This window comes from Petaurus breviceps, unplaced genomic scaffold, assembly GCF_028583685.1.
Source record: "Petaurus breviceps papuanus isolate PSGF00001 unplaced genomic scaffold, PetGlider_PUasm1.0 350, whole genome shotgun sequence".
Taxonomy (NCBI): domain Eukaryota; kingdom Metazoa; phylum Chordata; class Mammalia; order Diprotodontia; family Petauridae; genus Petaurus; species Petaurus breviceps.
In genome coordinates this window covers 1,835,907-1,856,533 of record NW_027186199.1, presented here as the reverse complement: position 1 = coordinate 1,856,533, position 20,627 = coordinate 1,835,907, and the positions used below count along the sequence as shown (strand labels likewise).

Here is a 20,627-nt window from a genome sequence, read left to right as displayed (position 1 = left end):
TACAGGGGGCCAGCAGCATCCATACTTTTATCCAAACTACACAAAAAGGCCAGGCAGGGGCTGAATTCAGCCCCATATAACTTTCTACACAAACTGGAGGGGAGAGACAAGAGGAAAATTCAAGTCTGTGAGAGGTTGGGGAGAAGCAGAGCCGAGGTCACGCAGACAGGTCACTATTGTCAAAGCGCTCTTGGTCATAGACCTCAGCCACCACCTTTCGGCCAGCAAACCAACGCCCATTGAGGGCCTGAATAGCCTTGTGTGTCTCTGAGGCCATGGAGAACTCCACAAAGATCTTGACTATAATTTCAGCGTCCTCCTCCTCACCCTGCTTTTCCTGGTAGATGATGACACGGTTGACAGCCCCAAACTTGCCACACTCCTCTGTCACTTCTCCCTCCAGGTCATCATCAATGTCTTTGGGGTCCACCATGTTGCGCAGAACCATCACTGTGGACTGGAAGAAGAGGAGGATGTGAGTACTAGAACTAGATGCCCTCTATCACAGAGGTGCAGGTAGGGTTTTCTCTTTTATGCACTGCCCCACCTGATACTGGCAATTAACACAGAACTTCATGCTGCCCTCCACTGTGACTGTAACTCATTTGCCACACACCCCATTTCTTCCCTACCCTTCTCCCACACAGCTACCATTAGATCAAAGGATCAGCAAATGGAATCCAAAGATCCCCAGCCTAGTTCCTAGGAGCTAATATGGTGCCTGGACTCATTAAAAATCAGGACAAGAATCTGTGAAGGTGAAGACGGGTCCCTGATGTGGGAGGATATGGATCTGGGAGGGACACAGACTCAGGGTGATGGGAATGGGATGGGACAGAGAAGTAGGGAAAGTCTGATTTACCTCCTGCTTTCGCAGCAGCTTCTGCATGACCATGTGGCGGGCACTACTGCCTGAAATGCTCATGTGCTCCTGTTCACTTAGCATCTCTGGCCGCTCTGACTCAGGGAACAATTCCTCCTCTTCCTTCTCCTTCTTGGGCTCCAAGAGGCCTAGTGTTGGAGGGCTAGCCAGGATGGGGTTCACCACCCCCACAGAAGGAATGGTGACAGGGATGGGAGGTCTTGCAGGGGTCACACCTGTCACACAACAACATAACTATGGGTTATCAGTTGAAGTTATCTTTTCCCCAACCTCCCAGTCAGGAACTTGATCACCCCAACCCCCACATCTGCTCTCATAGCCATTTGTTCAAGTCCTAACAGAGAAAACCGTAGTGACATTGGATAGGAATAATGATGGAGCAAGAGAAGAAGTCTACTTAAAAGCAACAAAGCTGGGGAGAAAACAGTAGTTCTGGCCGAGAGAACAGGGAGGAGGGGGATCCTGTAACAGATTGGAATGGGTGGCTGGGATGCTTACCTGTGATAACTCCAGGGGCCTGGGCTGCCATGACAGCTTGTGGCAGAGCCCCTAGTGGCTGGGCCAGAGTCAGTGCTGGTGACACCAGCCCAGGAGTAGCCAGAGTGCCCAGTACAGCTGCACCAGCCACTGCTTCCTACAACACGATAGCAATAGCTCAGGCCAAGACTTCCCACAACTCATGACCAACCACCCCACATTTCCTCCTTAGCCCCAGACCAGCTCCATACCTCACCTCTTTTCCCCAGCTCTAAAGTCATCCCTTGGTCTCCCCAATAATGACACAAAGAGATTAAAAAAAAAAAAGACCCACACATACAAAGCATATCCCCCACAGTTTTACTGCTGACACAGCTCTTACCTGAGCAGTGATCTTGGCTGTGGCAGCAGCAGCTGCTACAGCAGCTGCAGGTGGAAGGCCCCCAGGGGTTGCAGGTGTAAGCAGGGGCATGGGTGGTGTAACTGCCTTGCCTACCCGAAGGTACTGGCCCCCCAGGTCAAATAGATTCATGGATGAGACAGCATCCTGAGATGACTGGGCCTTTTCATATTCTGCAAGGATAGAGAAAACAGTAAAAACCTATAGCAGTTTATTCATGGCCCCCCTCCTCCACCTTTCCCTTGAGTCAGGGCCTTGCTAATGGCCCTTCTCCCTCCCCTTACTCTCCCCTGGGCTCACCGATGAAGCCATAGCCCTTGTGTTTGCCTGTGGTCGGGTCCCGGGCCAAAGTGCATGACTTGATCTTGCCGAAGGCCTCAAAAACACTCTTGATGTCATCATCTGAGAGGTCCTGGTGCACTGAGGCCACGTAGATGCGATTAAAGGCTCTGGCTTCTTCAGCCAGCTGGTCAATGATGGGCTGGGCCTGTCCGATGTTACTGGGCCTACCCACCTGAGAGTGGGTGGCATGAATGGGTAGGTTAGGCAGACCACTCAAAGTACTGATAGGCCGAGCAGGCCACAATCCCTAATGTACTTCCTGACCACCAACTAGCATGAAACTAGGACTCAGGAAGGGCAAGTCTTTGTAGTTAGAGACCCCATGGTTAAATGTTCTGTCAGGGCAGGTCAAGGCAGTAAGGAATCCCAGAAGTATCAATGTGGCAGCCATGTCAAGCCCAGGTCTAAGGCATTCTACACCCTGCCATTCTTCAGGTCTCTCCTATTCTGTTTCCCCTCTGAACTGAGGAACACTGACTCCACATGTCTGCGTTTAACTGCCTTTGAAAATACTCCCAAGATATTTCATATAAAACTGTGGTTGTGAAAGTCTGAAAGCCCTTGAGATTTAATGTCAGTCTGAAAGAACAAGGATCTTGCCCACATAAGTCCAGGTTTGGAGCACAAGTTTCAGCAAAAAAGAGCCCTCTATCATTAGGCCTTTCCAGTGAATCATTCACCCTGTCCATTCCCTTCAACCCTCCACCTCCAATAAATAATAAATGATGAACTTTTGGTATTATTCAGGTCTTTCTTGCTCCAGAAAGCTTCCCTTCTTCACCTACCTCTGGGACCTGGTCATCCCATACTAAGGGGAAGGCTACTCCCCTGAAGTTCCTCACCTTAATATTCCTTCCTCCTAGCATCACAGAGTTCATCTGCTCCAACGCCAGCTGGGCTGCTTCTGGCACCTCATATTCCACAAAGGCAAAACCCTAATACAGGGGAAAAGCTGGGTTATGGGGGAATGGGAAGCTCTGGACCTGGAGTGAAGTTCCAGCATACACTTACACCCCATGTAGACAAAGCCTCCTTCTTAACCCACCCAGGGCTAGAAGTGGAACATGTAAGGAAACAGGAGTAGGCCCAGGCCCACCTTGTGTTTCATGGTGACTGAGTCCCAGGACATGTCTATGCTCTTGATAGGCCCGAAAGGGGCAAAGGCCTGGCGGATGGTGTCTTCTCCCAACTCATAGTAGATGGAGCCCACATATACCCGACACATGATTGCCAGTGCCCTCTGCCTCTGAGCTGCCATCTAAAGGGGAGAGAAAGAGAGACAACCACTGACCCATGAACATGGGTAAAGAGTGAGGGAGCCAGGAAAAATTTCTCCCCAATCCCCAACCCCACCCCAACACCCTATTTCAGAGCTGTGGGAGACAGCTCACCCTGCACACACACACAGCAGCAGGGGCAGGCTCTGGCCAGGCTGTGCAGGGCAAGGTGGCAGCAGGCTGGCGGGCGGGCAGGCAGGCCCCCAATCCACCCTCCTCCCTGCTAGCCCCCACAAGGGCCAGCTCCCAGTCACACAGTGATGCTGACCAATCACCTCTGCAATGGCTGCTTCAGGTGGCCAGGCCTGGGATCTCCATACCTTTTCCCCATTCCCTACTTCCTTCCCACATTTATGAGGAATTCAGTACAACAGTACTGCTCTGGCTCAAGAAAATGAAACCAGGACTAAAGGAAACGAGACTCTTTGGGGCAGGGAGAATTCAACAAAAGCACCAACCACTATCCTTCCCCCACCCCGCCCAGGTCAGGCCCTGATTGCCCAGGATATAATATAGGTAACAGACAGGCAATGCTGAAGCCCTAGCCAGGAGTTGGATGGTTTGGAGGTATAGGGCAGTCCCAGGATCCTTATCCTTCAGTCCTGTTGGACAGAGCCCTACTACACTTAGGCTGGGAGATCCCCTCTATCCAGCACTCCCAACTACCTCTGAAAGCCGCACAATTATAGCCTAGGGTTTAAAAGGGAGAATCCAGAGCCCCAAGGGCCTTCTCCAGAAGCTGGGGTACTATAGGCTGAGCTCTAATTTCAGCAAACTATAGGCCCAACTCCCTTGCTTTCTCTTCCTCATCCAGGCTCATTATACCCAGCTTAAAACAGACAGAATCCAGGAACAGGGGGCTAGGAAGGTGGGAAAGAAAGCTCAAAGCAGAAACCTTGAGCCCTGGCTCTGGCCAACACCTCCTAGTAGCAGGTCCTCTTGAGAAGTAAGGCCCACAGAGAGGACGGAGGGAACCAGAGCCCAGGTGGCTTTCTCTCTGCTATGTCCTGTCCAAGTATTCCATAACTACAGAATCCAGGAGGATTAGGGGGGAGATGGGGAGGAGGGCTGACCAAGGGGTTTGGACTCTTCACGTCCACAGCACAAACCACATATATGCCAAAGCCCATCCCTGCACAGGCCCCCGTTAAGCAGAATCAGTCTTTGCTAGGGGATTGTGGGGAGGGCAAATGCAATCCCAGTAGGCCGGCTCCCCACCTCACCCTTTAATGACCCAGAATGACTACATAGCAACTGACTGCATCAAGAGCAGTAAGAGGTTTGGGGAATTCCTTTGGTGAAGTGGAAGGAAGAGTTGGTATGCTACCCCCTAGGTTGGCAGGGTTGTCTCTATGGGTCAAAGTCTCACAATGTGAGAGTGGACTTCCGTCCGGCAGCTGTGGGGCTAAGGAGATCGACAGACAGACAAGATAGTGGCCATAGCAAGAGGAGAGGAAAGGCCCTATTTCCTAGGATATGGCTGGGGCTGTCACTAGCACTGGGGCTGAACCTCATTAGAGACCCTTGATTGGGAGACATCATAGATTCACCCACACCATGCTCTGAGATATTACAATGTCTCTCTACCCTCATCCCCCAAATCATCAGCCTAAACCAGGCATAGTGTTGCTCTTGGGAAAAGACTGGGGAGAACCAGCCGTGTTTATTCCTCTCTCAGTGGGCTCAGCACACATCAGAAAGGTGGGGAAGGAGGCAGGGAAGCACGCTGTCCTCCTTAAAGAACAGCTCCAAGGAGATGAAAGGGATACCCTCCCCTCTCCTTTTTGGGCCCAGTGCTGCAGCTAGCCCTTTCCTGACTGAGGACAGCCACCTTGGGAAGAACAGGAGAGTTGGAAGCCACAGATAATTCAGACAATCCTCACCTTCAGTTCTGTTTATGTGCCCCTGGCACTTGACCCATCTACCCCAAAGGTACAGGGCTTGTGACAAAACCATAGTGGTTCTTGAAGAAGGGGGAAAGAATTATAAACAGGAAAGGGGCAATCCAGGCCTGGAGTAACCAACATAATTGTTTAGATACTACAGGTAAATTCTCCAAACCAGAGGCCTTGTCTCTTCCAAGACAAGCATCATGCTTTCTTCCTTAAAATTAAAGCCCCAAAGATGGGTTTATCTTTCCCCCTCAAACTAAAGGCTCCCCAAGGAAAGGAACTGTTCATTCTGACTGATGGCTTACTGAGAATAGGTACCTGTCTCACTCTCTCAGGTTGGAGGGGAGTCAGCAACAGCAGAGAGCTTATTTCTCATCAAACTGGGATGCCCTCTCTCCCTCCAGACCAAGGGCACTCCCAGAGGGCAGAAACCACAACCTTCCCTTCAGGCCAGAAACTCACTTTCAGGCCAAGTCTACTTCCTCAGAAGGGAGACTCCCTGAAGGCTGGAGCCATGCCTTCTCTTCCTGAGGACAAGGACCAAATCTCTCATGAAACTGAGGAGGTCTCTTTCCCAACTCAAAGCAGGGCCTCCCTGAAGGCAGGGGCCACATCTCCCTCAGACCAGGGGCAAGTTCTCTTATCAAACTGGGATGGGGCCTTCTTTTTATACCATCAAACCATGGGCAATCTCCCCCCCTGAGCCCAGGAGCTCCCCAAGGAAGCAATATTGCTTAACAACCAGGGGGCTGTCCTTTCCCTATCAGAGCAGGGATAATTTTCTCTCAGACCAGGTGGGCTCCCTAAAGTTAAGGGCCACATTGCTCAAGCTAGAGACTCTCCCCGACTGCATTTGACCAGGGGCTGTTTCCCTCTTAGAACAGGGGCACCCTGATGATGAGGATTTCATCTTTTCCTGTCTCTATCTCTAAAGCTCCCCTAGCCCAGGGCTTTGCCCATATTTCATACCAAGGCTGGGGAGGGACAGGCAGAAGGGAGATGAAGGGGGATTGGGAATGGCTGGTGAAAAAGCAATCTTCCTTCTTATAAATTCCTATCCCCTAAGGGTCAGGTAAGGCTTTCCACTTACTGGGCAGACCCCAAAGAGGGGCTGCTCCTGGCCCAGTGGTGGCCTCCTCTGGTGGCTAGGCAACTCTCTGTTCATAACAACCCATTAATGGAAGCCCACAAAGCCCAAGGTCAATCCTCCAGTAACTTTATTGCTCCCTTACCCTCCACCCACCTCCCCCAGCCCCTGGGTTGGTTATGTTGCTCCCTCCCATCCTCCCTCCCACCCAGGACTTAATATGATGCCATGGGGTCCCCCCTCTCTCACCAGAAGCCCAACCACGGCCCAAGAGACAGGCCAGCCGGGAGGGAGCGTAGTTGTGCAGGGAGCCTGCCCTCTGCGGCCCCAAGTGCGTGCGTGGCTGGCTGCTGCCCTCCCAGGCGGCTGCTGCCCCTCCGGAGTTACCTGGCCGGTTACTTTTAAGGCGGGCCCTCAGAACGGAGGCATCCCTAGGGAAACGGCTGTCCCCCAATGTCCCGGGGGGGTGTGCTCCCAAACAGCTGGCCAGCTGCTGCCCGGGCCCGGCCCCGCCCGGCTCTCTGCTCGGCTCGTCCAGAGCTGGCGGGCTGGGGGAGCATGGTCCCCACCACGCGGGCCTCACTGCCCCCCTCTAGGCCCTGACTAAGGAAATGTGCCCCAGAAGAAGTGAGTATTTCTATTGACCGATTGCAAAGGTGAGAGAGGATCTCCAAAGCCCATTGTCACTGCTGCCATCTGAAAGACAGTAAAGACAGAGTTCAGTCTGTTGGAGCTGAGCATTCTCCCGCTATTGTCAACAACTCACGCAGACAGCGGCACGGAGACCCTGCCTGCTGGAAGGGCCTGCCTTCCTTCCCCTCACCGCCGACCGACCGACCGCCTGCACCGCCTGCCCCCTCAGGGCCTCCAGAGCCCCGGGCTGGCCCGGCCCAATGTGCCAATTCTCCAAGCCTGCCCAGCCAGGGCAGGAGGGAGGGAGGGAGGGAGCTGCAGTGGAGGGAGCAGTAGCCTCTCCCAGCAGGGGAGGGAGGGAGAGAGGGAGGAAGGGATGGATGGAGAAAGGGAGGGAGAGAGGAAGGAGGCAGGGGCTCAAGGCACTATGGCCCTTGTTCATCACAGCCTTTGCCTCACCCCTAGCATTATAAGGAGCCCCTCATACAGACATCATAACCATCACACCAGCCACCTGAGAGCAGAGCAGAGCAGAGCTGCCTCTCCTAGGCATGTGCCTTGGCCCCAGAATCCAAACTGGAACTTCCCATCCCAGGGAGAAGGAGAACTTTGGGGGAGAGGCCATGCCCAGACAGCCCTACCTCCTGCTAAGGGGAGGGGGGCAGGCAGGCTAAGGGACATAGCTACATTACATAGAACTCAGCCCTATGGCCCAAGGCCTGTGGGCAAGGAGAGCCATTATACACACCACATGTGCCTGCGGGCCATGCAGACAGCCCAGGAAAGGGAAAAGGGAGGGAAGGGAAGAGCAGTGAGCACTGAAGATGGGATGGCAGCAGATGGGGATAGAAAAAGTAGAAGAGTGGGACCGCAGAGTGATGGAAAAGGACAAGGGTTCTATGGGCTCAAACAACACAGGGCAGAGCCAATGTGAAAAAGAAAAGTAGGGAGGAGAACAAGGAGAAAGGAGGGCAAAAAAGAGAAAATATCAGGGAGAAGAAAGTCCATTGGACTGGGGAAGTGGAAATGAATCAAGGAGGTGAATCAGTCTCTGGGAAGGCCCAGGAATCTCTAGAGTGGGCCCCAGGAATAAGGGCTAAGAGAGTTTGCAAAACTTCTCAGGATTCAGCAGGAAGGGGGAAGGGGGAGGAGGAAAAAGAGGAGGCAGCAGCAGCTTCCCTTCCCCAATCAGGGTGGTTGGGGCACTTTCACAGCACACTTGGATTTTACTGTGGAAACAGCAATGAGAGGCCTGGGGCCTGGGGGCCAGCCAGCTGTTATGGCTCCCTGGGACCTGGGCTCCTCAGGACAGGGAAGGGAGGTGAAACATGAGAAGGAGGGTATCTCACCTGGAGGTTGGTGAGCTGCTGCTGCTGGTGGGCGATGGTTTGCTTCACCAACACACTCTTGATGCTCTGCTCCATGGCATATTTCTTGGCCTATCAGAGAAGCAAGAGATAGTATGGTCATAACAGATAAGAACCCAAGGTGTGTAATATTTACTTCCTCCACAGATCTAGGCACCAAAATTCATGTACTCAAAAGCTACAGGAGTCAAAGTCACATCTGTAGAAAGACCCATCTTATCCAAGGGGTCTGGAATGAGAGGCCCCATTACCAGCTGGATCTCTTCTTGGTCTGACTATACCCCTATGCAGGCGTTCTTAACCTGGGGTCCATAACTTGTTTTTTAAAAAATATTTTAATACCTATATTTCAGTATAACTGGTTTCTTTTGCAATCCTACATATTTTATGCATTTAAAAAGATTTTTCTGATAAGAGTTTTCTGCCAAAGGGGTCCACAATATAAAAAAGGGTAAAAATTCCTTTCCTAAAGCTTTGCCTTAACCAATCCACACCTAAGATAAACTGTAAGGGGAACAAGCTGTAACATCGAAGATGTAGACACATGGACTCCTAGGCCAAAGTTGAGATGGCTTCTATAAGATATCTAGTTCAAATCTCTCACTGGATAAACTGTGGCCATCCCTTCCAATTTTGTGGCCCAAGGTCAGCTTCTTCATAATTTGGCTAAGTGAGAAATCTACCATCTCAGCTCCTGTCAACAGTCTCCACCAACTCAAAGCCGCCTTGATGTCCCTTCCTTAGTGAATATAGAAGCTTGAGCCACCATTTCATCAAGGAGGTTAAGAAGAAGGGAAAGATATCAAAGTTCAAGGTTGGCTTGTACACTGGGTCTACAGGGCTTTGATAAGTTACACAAGGGGCCATTTCTAGACTATGGGAATGGAAGGAAAGGATTACTCACCTTCTGGAGGGCCTCCTGCTGCTCAGGTGTGAGGGGTGGCAGCCCCAGCTTTGCTGCTGTACTCTGCCCATTTTCCATTTTGATGGAATCTGTGCCCTGGGAGACACAAGAGCCATGATCAGCTGTCCCACACTCCTCATACTGATATACAAACCCTACGGGTAGCGCTGCTGCTTTCCTTACTTTCTCTCTCCCATACCATCCCCCAGACAAAGAGACTATACACATTCTCACTCTTTAACAACCCCCATTTTTATTCCCTCAGCACAAATGATACAGAAATCTCTATTGATATGGACAGGTGATATCACAATATACATCTGCCTGGGTGAATGCCTTCTATAGCTCTAAAACTAGAATCCTTAGGATCTAGACATGCCTCTCCTAGACAACAATCCCTCCCTTCCCCTCTTCCCACTCTTTCAATCTCTGTTGGACACTTCTTTCCCATTGCTAACGTATTCAGGATGACTTGCTGTCTTCCACCCTCCCCACGCTTTCAGCTTTAGACAACAGGACCTAGTATTCTAGACATCTCTACCTTAGCCAGGGCTGAGCCCATCCAGACCTAAGAACCATTTTGGTGGCCTCCTGCCTAGATGGTTTTTATACAGTCAGCCCATGCCACTCTCCCTCCACCCTGACTCCAGCAGAAGCATTCCACAGGGCTGAAGCCCATGCAAGTAGGCAACACACATAGACTTTCTTTCTCTCTGTTGCTCTCCTTGTCCTCATCCACAAGTCTCTTGGAAAATAATGAAGCCAGTGTGACAACTGTCTGAGGGCACAGACCAAGCAATGGCCAAGCCAATCAATCAATAAACATTTATTAAATGTCTACTGTGTACCAGGCATTGGGAATTCAGCCTGACCAAAAAGTGGCTAAGCACCATTTCTTTTCTCTCCTCCAAGCACTGGGACAGGTAGTGTAATACATGGAAAGGCAGACCACTCAGATGTTGACCCTTTACTCAGTTCCCAAATCCTAGGCAAGTTAAAGGCTGTTTCGGGTCACATGAAGTCAGAGCAACCCAGAAGGGACTGGGAGAAAAAACACTTATATATCTGCTCCCCCTGCCCTGCCCCACTGCAGCCCCAATAACGTTATGACCAAAGTGGGACAAAACCCAGTCCCTGAGAAGATAAGGCCAGAAGTGCCCCTTCCTACCATTCTCTAGGCAGAAGTTAAAAATATAACAGGAGGGGCGGCCAGGTGGCTCAGCGAGTAAAAGCACTGGCCCCAGTGTCGGGATGACCTGGGGATCGATTCCAGGCTCAGATACTTAGCACCACACCCAGAAATAACTGGCTGTGTAACCTTAAGCAAGTTACTTAACCACAATTGCTTTAAAAAAAAACCATAATAAATAAATAACAGGAACTCTCTACATGAACCTGACCAAAACAAGTCCAGGATGAGCAATGAGAGGGTTGATGCATACCCATACCCTCTCAAGCAATTTAACAGCCCCATACGTAAAAGAAGCCAGCAGAGGCCACACTCCAATGGGAGGTTCCAGGCTCTGCCTAAAACCTCAAACCCTTCCCACCTAGACACCTTCTTTTCTTTAGGAGAAGATCCCCAACTTGGCCTAAAGCCAGGATGCCTGGGACCAAAGCTGAGGGGCCCTGTTTCCCTGTCTCTCTGACCCAAAGACCAAGCTCCTACTTTCTTTCCATTTATCCTTGCCCCAGATAATGCCCACAAAAGGCAAAGTGGGTGGAGGGAAAACAGGGGTAAGGGATATAGCACTGAAACAAAGAGCTCAAGAGCTAGGAAATAAAAGAACTATACAGGATGAAGATTTTTGTGTTCTAGGCAACCAGCTTAGTCCATGTCTCTCCCCATCACTCCCACCTCTGAGGCCTAAAAGAGGGAGGAGACTGCTAATGTGAAGGAAGAAGAATGGGTTAGCTTACTTTGAGGGATCAAGAACAGGCACAGAAGGGAAGCATCCATCTCCCTCCCCAATCTCCGAGGAGCCAAGAAAAGGAACATATCTCCTTTGGGAAACAGAGGAAAGAAACCTTATTTCCAGCTAATATCCTCTCCCTTTCATGAACTTCTACAATCCATTCAAACTAGATTATTTGCTATTCCCTGAACCCAAAACTCCCCAAGATGTCCCCTCTTGCCTAGAACTACTTCTGTTCTCTCTTTTGTCTTACTCTAAGGTTCAGCTCAAACATCACCTTCTTCAGAAGGCATTCTCTATTCAAATGCCCAGGTGTGAGTGGTCTGCCTCTACTCAAATTATTGTGTACTGTATATTCTTGTGTCAGCACAATAGTTGAATTGAAGGCTTAGAATCACCCCATTTACTCTCAGATTCAGCCACCAGAAGAGAGTCTCTTTCCCTATCCTGGCTAGTTCAGAAGGTCAATGTTAAAGCAGGCTCAAGGGAAGTGTTACAGCAAGCTAACTAAATGGCTAATAGGAAGCCCTAAAAGAACAGAGATCTGGAAATGGTTCACTGCCCAAAGGACACCCAGGACCTCACTCCTGTTGATCTAATCACCAGATCCCACCATTTCCAGCCCACCTAGAAAGCACCACCCCACGCCTGCTCTGGGAGCTATGGGCAGATGCTGAGAGAAGTGGTCTCAAGCTTAGTGGAATCTAGAACTTGAAGGGACCTCAGAAACAAAATTCAACAGCATCTAGTCGGAACAGTCTCCAATATCTCCAAATGATGGTGACCTAGCCTGGTCTGTCCATTCCACTGTTGAACAGTTCAGATTATGAGAAAATTTTCCCATATATACATATGTAGAATGTGATGAGCTTCTATTCATTTTTCCTAGTCTGGAACAATATGGGTCCTTCACCTATCTGACATACCTTTGTATATCAAAGGCCACAATCTTTTCATACCCTTATCAATCAATCAACAAACATTTACTAAGCACCTATAAGGCACTATGGGGATACAAATACAAAAGGAGATAAACTATGTTCTCAAGATTATATTCTATCAGAGAGCTCATAGATAATAGAGGGTAAATACAAAATAGTTATGATTGTTGGGACATTAACAATTGGGGGAAACAGAAATGCTCTCTTCAGGTGGTACTATGTTGGCTGAGCCTTGAAGGAGCTAGGAGTTCCTCCTCACAATGAGGAAGGAAAGCATCCCAGGTATTGGAGACAGTTTGTACAAAGGCATGGAACAGCAAGTTGGCCAATTTGCCTGGAGATTAGAGTGTAAGAAAGGGATTAATATGTAATCAGTCTGGAAAGACAGGCTGGAACTATATTGTGAAGGGCTTTAAATGCCAAACAGAATTTTAATTTTATCCTAAAAACATGGAGCCACCGAATGAGTAGCAGAGCATTAGTAATAACAAGTGAGGTCACAATAAAACAGAATATCCTTACAGCCCCACCTTAGTGGGGCTTAGACTATATATAAAAGCCAATTCCCAGGCTCCACTGTTGTCCCCCAACCTCTTCCCTGAGATTGATATTACATGAAAAACAGTGCCCAGAACATCCATCCCCCCAAATCCAACTGCCCCACTTTCTCTCATTAAGACATTTCTGTTCCCTCTACTTGTCAGTCCCCATCCCAAACAACCTTTATTTTTCTCAGGAATGTATACCTATCAGTCCTGAGCCCTCAATAGGGGGTGTACCATCACTATGTTTGCTGACTGAAAATATGTCTTCACTGAACACCTCTGGGACTTCACCACACTGAGAGGAAAGGGAGAGGGAGACTGAGTTTGAGCCCTCAAGGAGCTCACAGTTTAATTGGAAAAAAAACAAAAACAGGCCTCACCCAGAGGAACAATTAAAGAATAATACAAGACAGCATATGATCAAGGGTTAGATGACAGGAGGCAGCCAAGAAATGCTCTAAGCCTTCAAAGGAGAGATTTTTGTGGGCTGGAGTAGTCATAGAGGAAGGCAGTCCTGGATTCTGAAGGATGATAGGAAGAAATCAATATTGGAAGTCATTTAAAATTGGTCTATTTAAAACATAGTTAAAAACCTTTAGAAAGAAAAAACAATGCCAAGCCCCTTTGAGCTTGGAGCCTTGTAGCAGGGAGAGCTTTCACAGTTATTCACAGCATGCAGGACTCCCTGAGTTCTCAGCTTTCCAAAGGAGGGCAGAGAAGAACAGTGGTCCAAAAAGTAACTAAGGCACACTTGGATCTCAACAGGAATAGGCCAGTGGTCAGTACTGTGTGTGTTTGCCAGGCTTTTCTTTAGGTCTGCTTTGTAAGCAGGAAAGAAAGTAGAGGGAGAGATAGGAAGAAAGCCAGGAAGGTGGGCCAGCCAACAGGCCACCTGGCTCTAATCAGACACACAGAAGAACAAAAGCTCATTTGCTAGGACTCTGCTGAGCCCACTTAGACCAGAAAAGGGAGAGGGAAGAAGATCAAGCCAAAGCAGCACAATGCATGACCCTGGAGAGGACAGCCCTGAAAGACTTCAAGTGCTGGGTGAGACAGCGTTCCCTTCTTAGAAAAGGCTCTCCTCCCTCTCCTACCTCCCTGACAAGTCATCCATCCACTCCTCTGCTTGAATAACTCCACTGATAGAGACTTTATCCACAAACCCCTCTAGGCATCCTGCTCTAGTTTTAAAGTCCTTCGTGTCATTGACCCCAAATTGGCCTCCTCAGGACCCCTCCCATCCCATGCTCCCAAAATGAGTTCTTGTCCTGCACTCTGGGGCTCAGGAGAACAACCCTAATCCTGCTTCCTCACGTCAGTCCTCGAACACACTGATCCTGTCCTCAAGTCTTTGTGTCATCATTTCTAACCCCAAAAAGAGTAAATAAGAAACTTACTGATATTTTTAAAGTACCACTCTGTGCCTAGATATTATTTTTCTTATCCCACTCCCAATGGCATTTTCTTTTAATGTTAATACATAAATATAGGCCATCAATGCTTAACTAATATCAATACTGCTAGGGGTTTTTTAATTGGAAAAAAAGGAAACGTCAAATGATAGATACTTCACTGTGAGATTATCTTTTGCAACTCAGGACCAACTAAATGCCTTCCGATATATTTAAGGATAGTCAGATTGCAAGCAGAGAGCCTAGAAGTCATGTGTTGCAGATCTAAACTTATTTCAGAGGAAGGCAGCCGATATGTCAAGTTACTGAGAAGTGGAAAAGGAACAGGGCATCCTATACAGATGAATAAAAAGCACAAGAGCAAGAAAGGGCAGGGCATGGGCTACTGGAGATGAGTGATTTTGGGCCCAAGTTCTTCCCAACAATTCTCAACTACCCTTGTCAAAAGTGAAAATGTAGATAGTAACATAGGTCCCCTTTTGTCCCTGTCAATGCTAATCCTGGGTTCTGAGAGAAAAATGGAAAAAAGGTCCTAGGCTACACAAATTCAAATCCCAAACCTTTAGGTAGGAACAAGAGCTGCCTGAAAAGAAATTGGCTGAGTGGTCCAGGGTAATGTATCGGGAGAATCCAAAGCTCCGTAGAGCACACCCAACCCAGCCATCGTCTATTCCCACAAACTGCCCTCCCTGCCTCTTGACCTGCAGGGAATACATTTCACAAGCAGAAAATGTTTTGCTGCATCTTAAACAAACAATAAAAATACAACCTGTACATTCCTTTTTCCATGTGATAAAAATGTGGTTGTGGCCCTGCACCCTTGGGACCAAACTAGGCCCCTGCCAGATTCCATTGTCATCCAGTACAGCCCCTCACCAATCTCCAAAGTCAATTGTGCCTCCCTTTTCCCTATCTCTTCTCTTCTTTTCCTCTCTGCCTTCACCTGCCTCTATCCCTTCACTGTTCCCCACCACCAGCCTAACGCTCAGCTCTGAGGCAAAAAAGACCCTCTCAACTAGATGAGGGATCCAGGCCGGGGCCATTCACCATGGTAACCAGTAGTCAAACCCCATAGGGTTGGGGAATTGAAATCCTTCAATTCATCCTTTGTCTTGGCAAACAAAAGGCCCTTCTCCTTTCAGCCAATAGACAGAGTGCTTCAGAGGAGGTCAGAGGAGTGATGAGGCAGACTGACACTCTGTGCTGCTGTCCCCTCCCCCATAAGCAGAAAACTGGGGTCTCTCAACAACAAAGTTTAGGCCTATGGTAAAACTTCCCTTTGCCTCCTCCTTTCTCCTTTCCCCTCCCCCTATGGACAAAGAGCCCAGTCTCATGTACTGGCTTTCTTTCCAACCTACCTCCCAATTGTCCCCCAAAAAAGCACTTGGCCTCAAATTCCTCCTGAGTCCCAGACCTCAGAGACATCCCCAGCCAAGGCTTTCCTTTTCTCCTCTCCCTCTGACCTGTCCAGGGACTTCCTGAAAAGACTCCAAGGTGTCACTAGGGCTAATGGTGTTAAGCAGAAAGAGAGGCACTGGCATTTGCAGGCTAATTGGGATGGGTAAAAGAGACCCTGGGTCCTAGGAAATCAATAACAGCTAGAAGAAATTTCCCTAAAATGAGCAAAAAAGGGCAAAGTTCCAATTTCCTTTACTCCCCAAAAGGAGCCACACAGAAGGGGTTTAGGGTGCAGCTCTTGGAGTACAAAACATGCATACAACAGCTTTCACATATGAGGAGTTAATTCATTTTCTAGAAGTCTGAGCCATCAGTGCTGGGCTTTAGGAAGATTAATCCTAAGCAGGAATGATTAGGGAGAAAAGAGTACAGGTGGGCAGGTTAATTTAGGAGGCAGCACTAGCCTAAGAGTAGAAAAGTTCTCTTTTAGAGTCTAGAGTCCTTGAGCTCAGAAGAGGAGGCTGGAGATGACAGAATAGAGCATGGCACAGAACTGCAAGAAAGACAGAGGTTGGAGGCCAGAGAATTTAATTCCTTGTATCAGCAAATGGCCTTAATGTAACCAGGTTCTAGGAAAGAGGTTTCCTGAAAAGACTTCAGGTCTTAAGGACCATATAGCTGGTATGAATCTTTGAAGGTTTTTTCATTTGTCCTTCTGAACAAATTCTGACTTGAAAGTCTAACTTAATAGAGCCCTAGTGATCTATGGCTGCAATGGTTGGTAAGAAACAGCCATTTTTCTACATTGCCTGAGAAGGCCTCCAAGCATCCCCCCACTGATAAGTCTGTGCTCCAAATTGAGAGAGAATATGGTAAAGGCAATACCTGTGGAGCTTTCCACTTGTCTCCCGCTGCCGATGGCTCGGGCCCCCCTCCTTGCTGGCCATTCACCTGCTGCAGGCAGGAATGAGATGTTGTGATAGGTAGGCACTCAATCACTGTTCACAGAGCCCAGGCACCCAGAGCCGCCACCACCACCACCACCGCCGCGCCACCACCGCCCGCCGCCACCACCACCACCCCTACCCCCCCACCCCCAGGGAAAAGAAACCTTTAGTCCAACCCAGCCCCGCACTCATGTGACCCCATCCTTCCCACCCCTCATACCAGCCACTGCAAAAACAAGCACAGCCCAAGCACAGGCAGATGAAGGGGTTTAAGAGGTACCAAGTCATGAAGAGCTTCAGTCTACCCAATCAGGATCATTGCTCAATCCTCATTACCCTGCACTGACCACTAAGAGCACAGACCTTGTTGATACATGTGTCCTATTGGGGGGGGGGGGCCCTAGCCTCATCTTGATAGATGCTATCATGCTATCTATCCCTCCCTTACTCTGGTCCCCTGTCCCTCATTTTGATAGCCATCACTATCTCCCCAGTGGTCCCCTCATCCTGAGAAAGTTTAAGGGGAAGTAAGTTTCCCTCTCCCCCTTAAGGGTGACAGACAATACAATCCTATAGACACCCCCAAAACCTAAGAATTAATACAACATCACCACTAAGGGGTTTCCCCACTGTTTACATTGATAGATACTATCTGGCTCCTGGTACCAGATATCTTATTTTAATCTTGGAGCCAAGGAATCTAGAATATTCCTCTGTCCACAGTCCAGGAACAAATATAAAAGAGGCCAGGGAAAGAGTGGGGCAAGTTATAATATCTAAGAACAAAATAGGCCAGGAAGCAAGGACGTATACCTAGTTAAGTGTCCTTACACTGGGAAGAGGTTACAATGGTTACTTTATAGCTCATTATCTTCTTTTTACCCTTTAAATGTAAATTATTCTCATCACAGCAAACCCTCCCCTGGAAAATTCCATTTATCATCATGACTCCAATTATCAAATGACTTCCAAATTAATATCTCCAAATCTAGTCTTTCCCTGAAGTACCAATTCGAAATTTCCAGCTACTTAAAATACACATTCAGCTTAGCTGTCTAATCAGCAACTCACACTCAATAATCCAGGGCTAAATTACTCAATTTCCCCTCAAAACCTACTCCCCAAAATCACTTTAACCTACTCCACATGCTTTAAACCTCAAAGTGACCTTGGGCTCCCCCCTTTCCTTCCCTCAGGCCCAGTCACCAAGTCTGTGGATTCACCCTCTGCCTTCCTTAAACATCTTACTTAAGTCTAGACCTCTCACTGACCCCACAGGGTGTTAATAAGGTAAGCACTCTGCAAATGTTATAAAGCTATAAAAATGTGAACTGCCCCATGCCTCTCCGATTCCAGGCCATCCTATACACTGCTGTCGAAGTAATTTTTCTTAAATACAAAACTGATTTTTAACTTCCCTATTCAAGCAACTCCAGGGGCTTCTTATTTCTCTTTTGATTTCTAAAGTCCTTCAAACCTGGCACCTAACTCTCTCTTTCCAGCCTCAATGGACATTATCTCTGCCCACAATCAGCAAGCCCTCCCCCAACACACATCTACTTTATGATCCAGCCAAACTGGCTTCTCTCTGTGTACATAAACCACTTTCTCTCCTGTCTCTCCTGCGTCTTTGAAATGGTCATGTCAAGAAGGCTGGAAAGCACTTCCTTCTTCCCTCAGGTTTTAAGAGCCCTGACAGGGCTCTCCCTCCCAAACTATCTTAGATTTGTCCGGATCTGTAAATGGATAAAACTTTCTATTTATGCCATATATATTTTTAGCTGGATTTTCCTCTTTCTTTAGAATGTAAGCTCACTGCAGGTAGGAAACATTGCATTTTTTGTACCCGAATTCCCAGTGTTTAACTAGCATTGTGCCAGGCACCTAATAGCTGTAATAAATATTTGCTGATTAATAACAGCTTCCTGACTAGTCTTTCCTATCTCTAGTATCTTCTCTCTAATTCATCCTTCTAACAGCTACCCAAATGATCTTCCTACTGCAATACCCAGATCACCAGAGAATCTGAAGTTTCAAGGACCTCAAAGGTACAATGCATACCATACTGACAGCCTCCAATGAAGGGGAACCCACTATACCACTCTCAGTGGCCTATGCTACTTTTGGAAAGCTCTGTAATTTTTCCTGATGTCAATTCTAAATCTTCTCTACAACTCCCACCCACTTGTTCTAGTTCTTACCTCTGGGGTCAAGCAGGACAAGTTTAGCCTTTCTTCCCCACCATGAGAAACTTTCAGATAAATACTTATTATAGTCAAAACATATTTCCTCCATCCTGCTCTTACTTATACAGCTTGACTCTGAATGCAGCTCTGTGATTTTACATTTATCCCTAGTAAATAACATGATAGATTTGACAAATTATGTCACTCTAAGAAATTCCAGTGGTTTCCTTCTGTCTACCAAATAAAGCAATACTTCAGATGTGGATACTGAAAAGTCTCAATGGTCTGTTTCCAGCTTATTTTTCCAGTCTTACCTGAAACTATTCTCCTTCATTCATTCCATTTTCCTGCCAAACTTAACTACTTTCTATTCCCCATTCTAATCCTGCCCTCTTATACTCTATGCCTTTGCTAACACTGCTTTTCATGCCTCATCTAGAAGGAACCCCCCTCCAATTTCTGCTGCCGAAATATTTTCTTTTCTTTAAGATTCAATTGCCTCAATTGCCACCTGGGCCATGAAACCTCTCATAGCATCCTCTCTTCCCCTCACAGGTAAAAGGGATCACAAACTCCTCAAATTTCTCATAGTATTTTGCCTCCATCTTGTCTTTGTCCTTGTATAAGAGTTATTTGTATATATGTATTTTCTCTTCTTTAGATTAAAAGCTTCTTCAGATCACACAGTCCATGTGACAGAAAAACAGGATTTAAACTCTACCCTACCACCAGGGTCACTTCACTTCTCTCTGAGGTCCTTCCAACTCTAAATGGACAATACTATGATCTAGCATCTAGCAGTGCACCTTGCTTAGAGAAACTTAAGAAATATTTGCTGAATTTGTCCCTACTACTACTGCCTGCCTACCACTCCATACCCCCCACCCCCATTTAACTGCCATTTAACGAAAGGAAGAGAGACCACAAGGCAGGAGAAATCAGGGCTGGACCACTTTTCAAAAAAGGGAAGGGGGTAGATTTTCCAAACTGTAGGCCAGTGATCTTGCTGTCTGACCTGAAGAAAATTCCAGAATATATTATTTTTTAAATGGCTTTTCAAGAGCTGAAAAGGGAAATTGTGATCATCAGAGCCAGCACGGGATCAAAAAGAACAAGTTGTACCAGACTAACTTTATTTCCCTTTTTGACAGAGTTCTTTGCTATATTTGGGGAATTCCGGAAACAGATCTTATAGACAGATGATAAGATGAGCTGATCATGGTTTCCAAACTTTATAAGTTGAAGAATCCTTTTAAAATGTATAAAAAGTTTAAAGAAGCCTCCATATAACTATAGCTGTTGACTGATAAAACACAACAAAAAGATAAATGAAATTATTAACATTTAAAAACTAATTTGGACATTTTTCATTCCTATAGCATTCATGCACCAAGAATGTGTGATTGTTTGTCCAGGAACTCTTATCATCAATGTAGACCAAAATTGTCTACACTTTAGGTAATTTACTAGATAAATCTCAGAGAGTTGACCAAGGCTCAGAAATTAAATTACTTGACCACAGTCATTGGCTAATGTCAGAGGCTGGATATGAATAGCACCTGTATGTAAATTATTTATTCCATCAGTTGTGTTTGCTTAGCTATGAATTCATATATGGATACCTGACCCCCTGCAGAAATTCTGTGGTCCCTAGGAGTCTGGAGTCCAGAGGTTGGGTACCACGGGGCCACATGAGAGTAACTAGGTAGATATAGATCTGGCTGACTTGAATGGATCCAAAGGGCATTGATCAATGTCATTTTGGGAGGTTTCTAATATAACCGAGTGCTCCAGTGATCTGTCCTTAGCACTGCTCTGTTCAACATTATTAATGACTTCTTTGATGACATATGTGAAGCTAGACATCATGTAGATGAAAAGATCTGAGTCCATTAAGATCTTGACAGGCTGAAAGTATAAGTCAAATCTAATAAGATAAATTTTCAAAGTGATTAAATAAAATCCTACACCTGGATTTGAAAAGCTAATGGTGCAAGTACAGGATAGGAGATGAGCCAAG

The 20,627-nt window shown here is 47.4% G+C and overlaps 1 protein-coding gene across 5 annotated transcripts in view; it reads right to left on the bottom strand.

Moving 5' to 3' along the window:
- PUF60 (poly(U) binding splicing factor 60) overlaps nt 1-20,627 on the bottom strand; it is a 38,100-nt gene continuing 17,473 nt past the window's right edge. Inside the window, exons 1-12 of one of the 5 annotated variants that reach the window (XM_069097080.1) lie at nt 16,360-16,385; nt 11,183-11,266; nt 9,263-9,358; nt 8,341-8,430; nt 7,004-7,054; nt 3,199-3,360; nt 2,945-3,037; nt 2,061-2,274; nt 1,743-1,933; nt 1,382-1,517; nt 863-1,098; nt 1-457 (exon numbers count right to left, since the gene is read on the bottom strand). In XM_069097080.1, coding sequence (XP_068953181.1) covers nt 158-457; nt 863-1,098; nt 1,382-1,517; nt 1,743-1,933; nt 2,061-2,274; nt 2,945-3,037; nt 3,199-3,360; nt 7,004-7,054; nt 8,341-8,430; nt 9,263-9,340 — 1,551 coding nt within the window. In that variant the 5' untranslated portion in view covers nt 9,341-9,358; nt 11,183-11,266; nt 16,360-16,385 and the 3' untranslated portion in view covers nt 1-157. Of the gene's footprint in view, nt 458-862; nt 1,099-1,381; nt 1,518-1,742; nt 1,934-2,060; nt 2,275-2,944; nt 3,038-3,198; nt 3,361-7,003; nt 7,055-8,340; nt 8,431-9,262; nt 9,359-11,182; nt 11,267-16,359; nt 16,429-20,627 lie in introns of those variants that run through there. The other 4 variants (XM_069097076.1, XM_069097077.1, XM_069097078.1 and 1 more) reach the window with 4 other exon arrangements.